This window comes from Callithrix jacchus, chromosome 7 (genome assembly GCF_049354715.1).
Source record: "Callithrix jacchus isolate 240 chromosome 7, calJac240_pri, whole genome shotgun sequence".
Taxonomy (NCBI): Eukaryota; Metazoa; Chordata; class Mammalia; order Primates; family Cebidae; genus Callithrix; species Callithrix jacchus.
The window spans coordinates 44,065,000-44,074,820 of NC_133508.1; the positions used below are offsets into that span (position 1 = coordinate 44,065,000).

The 9,821-nt window shown below is 60.3% G+C and overlaps 1 protein-coding gene across 16 annotated transcripts in view; it reads right to left on the reverse strand.

Annotated features, from left to right (window-relative positions):
* The window catches only part of CHD5 (chromodomain helicase DNA binding protein 5), a 75,917-nt gene extending 67,083 nt beyond the window's left edge, over positions 1–8,834 (reverse strand). For 8 of the 16 annotated variants that reach the window (XM_078330183.1, XM_078330180.1, XM_078330181.1 and 5 more), the window contains exon 1: positions 634–962. In XM_078330183.1, the coding sequence (XP_078186309.1) occupies positions 634–895 (262 nt within the window). In that variant the 5' untranslated portion in view covers positions 896–962. Of the gene's footprint in view, positions 1–633; positions 963–5,096; positions 5,174–8,456 lie in introns of those variants that run through there. The other 8 variants (XM_054236854.2, XM_035307496.3, XM_078330184.1 and 5 more) reach the window with 2 other exon arrangements.
* Positions 8,835–9,821: the final 987 nt, after the last annotated feature.

Sequence of the window (9,821 nt, forward strand, 5' to 3'; positions counted from 1 at the left end):
CCTGCATCCCACAGGGCCAGCTTGCACCAGGGGAAGGTGGGGGCTGTACCACTGTCTTAATGCCTCTCTGCACCAGGGCCTCCCTCGAGGGTGGCCAGGTGCTTGGGGCTCCCATCGAGGGAGGGCACCCTGTGGAGGGCCAGGACGCACAGGGGAGCCGGCAGCAAGAGCCACCCCTAGGGGGTTTATGTGGGTCAGACCCAACACAGCCAGGGGCAGGGGCTGGGCTGCTCTGGCTGACCCCATCCAGTTCCTCTGATCCCTGGTGTGGGAAGGTGGGGATTTTTCAAACCAGGTGAAAACGTGCATGGGGACCCCCAGAGTCATCTTGGAGAGCAGGTATCAATGGGGCGGTGGCAGGGCTGGCAGGGAGTGTCTATGGTGGGACAGCCGATGGGATGCCAGTCCACACCTGCCCGCTCCCCACCCAGCCTCCGCCTCCCCCGCCACTGCAGGAGACCGCCTGGGCACAGCCACCCCCACACCCTGGCGGTGCCCAACATTGCTTATGTAACAGGCTCTGGCTGATGCAATCTCAAGGGGGGGCCTCTCCCTCCTGCCTCCTCCCAGCTGTCCCCTTCCAGCAGGGTGGTCCCAGACTTCGGAAGGCCAGCCCAGCACACGGTCACTCACCAGTCACCCGACCACACAACGGACGAGGGCATGCACAGGTGCTGCCGGAGGTTCCGGAAGGAAGCCCAGGATCTGCCCATGGGGAAGGGACGGCAAAGGGGACCCTTGCTCTGGCCCTAACCCACGCCCAGAACAAGGCTTCGAGGACAAAGCCCCAGACCCTCTGCCCATGGACAGAACCCCCAATCCATTCCAAGACCTCGAAGCCCAGGGCCTCTGCCTGGTGAAGTCCTCTTCTGAGAAGTCTCTGGAGCTGGCCCATGGGGACAGGGACTCAGCCCTGCCTATCCCTGTCTGTGACAGGCCCTTCCTCTTCCCAAATGGCTTCTGTTGTCATGCAACACCTGACTCTGTGATAATGTCCCCTATCACCCCACACACTCTGTTCCTCAGCCAAGCCCCAGCCCCTTCCCACCCTCAGACATGCTCTGTTCCTGCAGCAGGCCCTGAGCTTTGTAAAACCAGACCTGGGGGGTCACCATCCAAGCAACCCCACAGTCAGCCCTTCCCCAAGCCCCAGCCTGTGCCCTTGAGTCCACCCTCCCTATGGCCCCATCTGGGGAGGACAGAGCAGAGGCCCAGAGGGGTCCAAGACGCAGACCATGCAGCCAGTGCTAAGGTCCCGCCTGGCCAGAGTGAGGGGCTCCAGGGAGGAGCAACTCTACCTCAGAACTCCTTGTCCTGCCAGCTCCTGGCCCCTCGTGGATGCCTGACCGCCCTCCTGGCCCGCCTGGCAGTGCGCCAGCCCTACCCCTCCTGAGGCTCCATGGATCCAAACCTGCTCTAATTAGGACCCAGTATCCTGTGATCTCCCACCTCCTGGGGGCTGAGGCAGGGTGGGCCGAAGTCAACCAGAGGAAGGAGAGGCACCCTTGCTGCTTCCTCCGCAGCTCCCCCAGCCCCTCGCTACCTCCCGGTACACGCCAGCTCAGCCCTGCAGGACCCCAGGCTGGCCAAGCATGAGCCACTGCAGCTGCACCAGGACGGTGAGGTGGCACTTCTCAGGTTAGTGCATTACAATAGCGGCAGTGACCTGCACACCACCTGCCAGGCTCGTGCCAGGCCCAAAGCACTTAGCACTGAGTAATTTGTATCACTTCAACAGAGCAACTCAGAGAGGCGCACTGTTCTTTCTGGTTTTCGGGCTTTCTTTTTCGAGACAGGGTCGCTGGCTGGAGTGCAGTGCTGTGATCATGGCTCACTGCAGCCTTGACCTCCTGGGCTCCAGTGACCCTCCCACCTCAGCCTCCCGAGTAGCTGGGACAACAAGCACAACCACCACACCTGGCTCAGAGATGGCTTCTATGCTTGTCCCCATCTGCAGATTGGAAAACCGAGGCTCAAAGGACCTCATTATTTACCCACACCTCAGTCCTACAGCTGGCAGTGGTGATGCCAGGTTTGAGCGCAGGCAGTCGGCTCCCATCCCCTTGAGAGTTCTCTCCCCCAGTACACCCTCCTAGAAGTGAGCACTGAAACAGCCCACGCTGTGTAGATCGGCTCAGTGTATGCCTGGGGGACACTGAGGTGACTTAGGCTGGTCTGTGTTCTGGAAGGTCACAGGTCCCTCAGGGGGGTCAAGGCTGGTTCACCACACTAGTCCCCTAGTCCCCCTGCATGCAGCCCGACAACTCTGCCAGGCCCAGGCTCCAGCCCCCTGCTTCTCTGGGGAGGGGCGGCAGCAGAGCAAGGACGCAGCCGCCACGCGCTTGGCAAACACAAGGTGATCAAAACAAGGGGAAGGCGCGTGACTGTGGAGGGGAAGTTGCGTGACTGTGGAGGGGAAGTTAGGTCATCGGGTCCTGGGTGATTGAAGGATTTTCGGGGGCCAAGCCAGGAGCTGGGATGACAGCACCATCACCAGGTTACAAGGCCAGCAAACCTGCCAACAATAGGGATCCCGCTCAACATCTGCTGGGACCTCGAGACAGGCTCCTTCTATTTCCCACCCGGACTCCCCCCAAAACCAGCACCAAGCAGAGAACAAGGCCACCTGGGGGTCAGGAGGGAGAAACAAGGGCGGCAGAAGCTTTGCACCACCCTTCCTGGGGGGTCACCCCAGAAATTGCCTTCCACACTGAGCTTCTCTCTTCATCTATGAAATGGGCTTGATGTGGCAGCCTCTCTCCAGGGCGATGGCGAGAAGCAGAAACTGTGAATACAAAGCACCCACGAGATGCCTGCAGGGGCTCAGCAATGGCAGAGCCCAGGGAGACCCAGGAGGGCCAGCGCAGCGGTGGTGAAGGGCGGAGGGCGGTGGTCTCTAGTTTGGGCACTGCGGGGCCAGGGGTTCCCAGGGCCACCCTAGAAGCTGGCCAGGAAAGAGTGCTCAGGCCAAGGCTGCCGTCAGTCCTTGAACCTCCCCCTGTGACACAGGCCCTATGCTGGCAAAGGGGGGCAGTACACCCATCCAAGAGAGGATTCATAATTTATGTATGACATTTCACAAAATCCAGACATCACCTCATTGGTGTCACATCAAAAGAAAGCATCAGTCCTGAGTGGGGAGTGGAAAGAAGAGATGAGGATAGATGAGGCATTTACCCCAAGTGACTGGGGCTAGGAGAGAGTGAGCATTGGAGTGTGGGGCAGGCAGGGAGAGGCCCCAGGGCATGGGTGAGGAGGAGGAGGACAGAGTAGCGAGAAGCGGAGGGAAGGGGGAGACAACCTGGAGGGACAAGGAGGGACAAAAGAGAAACAGCAGACAGAAAGGGAGAGGCAGGCGCATGACCTTGGGGGAGACAAAAACTGACAGACATGGGGACAGAGTGGGAGAGAAAGACAGGGAAGGAGAGTGACATAAGGACTGAGCCACAGAGATAAGCAAAAGCCCCAGTAAGTTAGACAACACTCATTGTGTTCTGTACCCAGCTCAGAGAAGATATTCCAGAAGTCTCTGATGGGTGGATTGATAAATTTATAGTGAATAGATGCATGCTGGATGGTGAATGGGTGGATGGATAAATGGATGGTGGATGGATAGTGAATAGATGGATGATGGATGGATGGATGGTGGGTGGATGGTAGACAGATGGATAGTGAATGGATGAATGGGTGAGTGGCTGGTGGATGGATGCATGGCTGGATAGGTGGATGGATGGATGGATGGATGGTGGATGGACAGATGAATGGATGATGGATGAATGTTGGGTAGATGAATGGATGGTGGGTGAATGGATGAGTGGTTGGTCGATGGATGTATGGATGGATGGTGGTGGATGAATGGATGGATGGAGGGATGGTGGAGGGATGGATGGATGGATGGATAGTGGGTGGAAATGGATGAGTTGCTGGTGGATAGATGCATGGATAAATGGTGGATGGATGGATGGTGGATGGATGTTGGGTGGATGCATGAATGGTGGATGAATGGGTGAGTGGCTGGTGGATGGATGAATGGATGGTGGGTGAATGGATGAGTGGTTCATCGATGGATGTATGGATGGATGGTGGGTGGATGAATGGATGGATGGTGAGTGGTGGATGAATGGATGGATGCATGAATGGTGGATGGGAAGATGGATGGATGGTAGACAGATGGATGAATGAATGGTGGATGGATGGACAGGTGGATGGATGGTGGATAGATAGATGGTGGATGGACGGATGGATGGACAGGTGGATGGATGGTGGATGGTTACTTGGTTAATTTGTGGGTAGATGGGTAGATGTGGGTGGGCAGGTAGATATACAGATGCATGGATGGAAGGATGGATGGACTGGATGATGGATGGATGGTAAATGGTGGGAAGCATGGACAGATGGTACATGGATGAATAGTGGGTAGGAAGAATGGATGGATGATGTGGATATGGGTTGATAGGTGGATGGTGAATGGTTTTGTGGATAGACAGGTAGATGTGGGCGGCAGATAAATGGATGGGTGGATGGATGGGTGGATGAATGGATGATGAATGAGTGACTGAATGAATTGATAAAATAATAGATGGATCTCACTACCTGATCAACTTGGAATGAGAATGAATAACCCACTGACGAAGCCACTGGACAAAGTGTGCTGGTCACTTTGCCTCCCTCCTCCCAGAAAAGCATGTGAAATACAATTAGGCTCCCTGGGACCCCCCACCCTGCCCCACAAACCATGCTTCCACAGGGATAGGGGTGCAGGCTAAAAAGTCTCGGTCTTTGGGAATCATGACTGTCACTCTCTCCTGGCCCCTGAACCTGAAGGAGCAAGCGTAAGACAGGCACACAGCTAGGGTCAACTGTCACTGGGGCCAGAGCAGTGATGGCACCTCGTTCAGACACTGCCCGGTCTGGTCACAAGCTTTCTCTGTGATTTAGGAAAAGCTGGGCCAATGAGGCAGGGAACTTACCAGCCCAGTAGTGGCCCTAAGAGGTCTTAGAGCCACATTTTCTGATCCCCTCTCCTGCCTCCCTCCAGTCCTACCTCAGGCTTCGCGGCCCTCCTCCCACCCAGCCTCCCACTCCCCTGGGCTTACTGGCTAACGGTGCAAGCATCAGAAGCATTTCCTTGGAGAAGGGAGAACAGCTTCCCCCCTTGGCTGATGCTAATTACACCAGCCACAGTTTATTGAGTGCCTATTATGTGCTGGGCACTGTGACCTAAATGTTCCACATGCACTGTCTCACTGTTCCTCATAATAACCCTCTATGAGGTAGCCAGTGCTATGTCCCCATTCTACAAGTGGGCATACCAAGGAGAAGGCTACATGGCTTGTCCAAGACCACTCAGCTAATGCTCAGAGCTGGAATCCGAGGTCTCATCTCACCAGCTCTTGAACCCTGGCTTCGACCAGTCACCCCAACTCCCAGGAGAATCTGGCAGCTTCTGGTCCCCAAACCAGAAGAGGTACCCACCTTGCCTTCCTCCTGGGAGCTGGCCCAGACACCTGCCTCGATGCCAGAGCTAGCTGGGGCAAACCCCTCCTCCCCACCACCACTGCATGAGAAACAAGAATCCACTGCTGAGAGTGAGCAACTCCTGGGGCAGGTGGGAGGTGAGCAGAGTCAAGGAAAAATATCAGACGAGTCATGAGTTCCACAGCCATAGATTGAAAAATCATTGTCACAGCTTCCAAAACACTAGCTCCTCCAGCCACAAACTTCCATGTTTTGGAACCAGCTGGCTCTGGGTCTGTGGGAGTCGCCGCTGCAGAGCTTGGACCCATGGCTGCAGAGGGGCTATGGTGAAGAGCTCAGGGTAAGTGGGGGCCAGCAGTGTTACTTGACAGGAGACCTGACTGGGGCTGTCCTCATAGCCAGGAGCCAGGGTGACCTAGGGAGTCCCAGCCCTCAGATACTGAAACCACAACCATCTCTCAGGCACGTATGGTTTCAGGTGCTGGGCACGGCAGGTGATCAAGTGAGTTACACTTGAAGAGGAGCCCACAGACCCAGGAGGAAACTGATGATAACATTTCAAGTATGTGGGGTGTAGTGACACAAGCCTGTAGTCCCAGTTACTAGGGAGGCTGAGGCAGGAGGATTGCTTGAGCACAGGAGTTCAAATCCAGCCTGGGCAGCACAGCAAGACCCCATCTCTTCCAAAGAAAGCATGACGATGTGTCTCAGAGTGACCGGAAGGCCCTGCCTTGGCTAGGGTGACCCTCCCCATCATGACATTTGAGCTGGGGGCAACGGTGAGCAGAGGAAAGAGCAGGTCAGCCAGAGGTCACAGGGAGGGGCCCAAGGCAGAACAGAGCGTGGAGTGTTCCAGAAGCAGCAGGGAAGCCAGTGTGGCTGCTGGGAACAAGTGGGCACAGGTGTGGACCGGGACAAGGGCTTCACAGGTGACTGCAGCCATGTGGGTCAGGGTCTGACTTGTGTTCACAAGGTGACCCCAGCTGCTGTGCAGAAGGTGGTAATGAGGACTGAGTAGAAGGCCCTGGAGGGGATCATCAGGAGGGGACAGAGGCTTGGACCCAGAACATGGAGAGAAGCCAGGAGCCTGGGAAGGCTCTGGAGGTGGAGTAGCTGGCCTTGCTGAGGGATGGGGGCAGAATCCCCAGGCCAGAGGTGCCAGGGCAGGGCAGCTCTTCTGCAGGGCTCCGGGGGCACTCCTGGAGGCTCTGTGACCGATCCACCAAGGGGGAGAATGGGTGGTGGGCAGGATGACCAGGGCCCCACCTATCTGGCCCAAGCAGTGAGGGGGCTGCCTATGAGACTGGGGGTACCTTCCCTGGCCTCCTTCCTTTCCCAACCTCTATATCCAACACAGTCAGGGAGAGCCAGAGTGTGAGATGGGAAAGATAGCCAGGGGACTCCACCAGGGGGGTGGGTGCAGCCCCAGAAATGCCATCGATGCCACAAAAGGGCCACACCCCAAACACCACAACAAACAACTTCCTGAGGAAACCAGTGAACTGGCTTACTAGGGAGCCAGCCTCCTGGGTGGAAAGTGTCCACTCATTTTGGTGCCTGTGCTGGGCCTGAGTCTTCCCCTCCAGAGAATGGGTCTGATTCCTAGGACTGAGGATATGACAGACAACCACTGTCCTGGCAACCCCACCCCAAGTAAGGACTCCCCTATTCCCCAGGTCCCAGCACGCTCCCTGCCAACTTGGCCTGACTGACAGGCAAGGTGAGTGCCAGGCTCCTGTAGGGGCCTGGTCACGGCATTAAAGCCACCAAGGAACCTAGCAAGCAAACAGGAGGGGGCAGGGGGCGTGGCCACCTGGTAGGAATACCCTCCAGAGAAGACTCTGAGCTGCTTCCTCCAACAGGAGCTGGAGGTGTCCATTTGTGGAATCTTCTCACCCCTGGAAGTCAGAGGGGCCAGAGGCACATTCCTGGGCCCAGGAGAGCCTCCAGCCTCCCACAAGTCTCTCCGAAGTCCAGAGAGGCCATACACTTGGTGTAGGGAAGCCGAGAAGTAAGAGTCTCCCAGAAAGGAGGCAGGGTGGCTGACAGGGTGGGGCTCTGCCCAGCTGTGCCGGGAGGGAAAACATCCCAAACAAATGGTGAGCTGTTAACTCAAGAACTGTCCTACAAGGCAACCCCTGGCCCACGGCCCCGTGTATGCTAAATTCTGAGAGAAAAAAGGAGAGAGATGGCAAGGGCAGGGGCGGTGGCCCTGGGGTGTCAGGCCTGTAGCCAAGGCAGGGAACGCCACCACCCTGGGCAATGGGGGTGCTGGAGACAGCGGCGGGCGCCAGGGCGCGCCAGGAGGACGCCGGCGGCCCGGGTAAAGTGCTTGGGAGCGGCGGTCACAGCGCCCAGAGGCCAGGGAAGAGGAGCAGAGGTCCGAGCCGGTGCGCCCCAGCGTGGAACCCTCCTGGGCCGGGAGGGAAGCCGTCCCATCCTGGGCGCTCGCCGTGTCCTCAAGCACCGCCAGTCCTCACTCCGCTCTGGGCCCCACCCAGCCCGCCCCGCGGCCGAGATGGGCCAGGGGCTGGGTGCCGCCTGTCCGCGGCGAGGCCAGAGGCGCGCGGCGTTGAGACGCGAGCGCGGAGTGCGCCGCTCCAGGAGCCACCGCGATTCCCGCCCCCTTCAAGGGCACGCGGGCCGACCCCGGCAGCGCTGCGACCCCTCCCGGCCCGGGCGCCCAGCGCAGGCCCCGCCCGCCATCCTCCGGCCCGCCTGGCCCGCGTCGCCGCCCGGGGCGCCCGGATCGCACCCCGCCCTTGGCCGCCCGCACGCCGTGCCCGGGCGCTCACCCTGCCCGCGCCCTTGGCCGCGCGGCCCCAGTCGGGCGGGAGCGCAGCCCTGCAGCCCCTGCACCCCTCCTGAGCGGTGCCAGCCCGGCCGCACCGCCCCTGCAGCCCGCGCTCCGGCCCCCGGCCCGGCCCGCCTCGGCGCCCCTGCCGCTCTGGCCCCGGGCGCACCCGCGCCCCGCTCACCTGACATCTCGTCCTCGTTCTCCATCTCCTCGGCGAACAGCCGCGGTAGCTCCTCCTCGGTGCCCAGTGGGCCCCGCATGCCCGGCGCGGAAAGAAGGGGAGGTGGGCTCCCCCCCTCCCGCCGGGCGCGGTGCCAGCCTTAACCCGTGCGCTGCCGGACGGGCGCGCGCGGCGGGCGAGGCGGCCTCGGCGAGAAGATGGCGGCCGTCTGCCCCCCCCGCCCCCCAAACCTCCAACCCCCCTGTCTCGACCCCCCTTGCTCTTGGCCGCCTTAGCCCGCTCCGCGCAAAGCCCGGGCGCTCCGCCCACCGCGCCCCGCAGCCCGAGTCCCGCAGCCGGCCGAGGGTGGCGGCGGCAGCGCCGGAGGCACGGCGGCACGGCGGGGGGGCGGCACACATGCCCGGATTGTGACGTCCAGTCTGGTTGCTGTGGCAACCCCATCCCATCGTTCCGGCAGCGCGACTAGTTAACAGCAAAGAACAAGTTGGGAGACTAGTCCTGAGCCGCTGGTCTAGGGTGGGGACCGGGAGGGGGGGCGCCCCGGCAGGGGGAGCCGTCGAGGCGTCCGCGCGCCCGGGGACCCGACGGCCGAGCGGGCAGCCTGGGCTGGGCGAGCCCGGGCACAGGGAGAGGCGGGGAAACGCCGCCCCCGCGCACCCCTGGCAGGGCAAGCAGCCTCCGCCCTCCAGGTCCCGGGTCCCCCAACGGCGCGGAGGGGTGTCCAGGGCAGCTCGCCGCCCGCTCCCCACTGGGTTCACACGCGCAGGGACCCGCCCCGCACCCGGCTCCGGCCTCGGTACGTTCCTGACCTCCTCTCCAAAGAGGATTATAAGAAAAACGTGTTCCACACTTGAGGAAAGGACGGAGACTGTGGGTCTGGTTACTGCAGAAAAATCCGCGCAGGCGGGCTCCCCTCACCCGCTTCCCCGCTCCCACCGCCCACGTGCCATCTTCCAAAAAGCCCCTCCAGGCTGGGTCCAGCTCAAAGCCATGCAGAGCCCTGCCGGCAGTGCGGATCTGCGTCGTCTGTGCCCAAAATTCCCGCTCAGAAGCGACACCTGTCTCGGAGCGAAAGGGACCGCCGCCACCAGTCCTCGGTCGTTAAAGGTGAAGATGGAGGCCAAAGCCCTCGGGAGCAAGACTGGAATTTTAAATGAGCGCCTTCAGTCTCCGCGGCGGCAAGTCTTAGAGCTACCTTAAGAACGCAAAGTTCCAGGGGCCGGCCGGCCGCCAGCTCTCTAACCCCAGAGGGACTCCCTCTCTCACTGCCTCGCAGGGGCATTGGGGGAACCACCTGAGACCAGCGAGATCAGCTGGGCTTGGGGAGCCAAGAGCAGGGAGGAAGTCTCCGCTGGAGCCCCATCC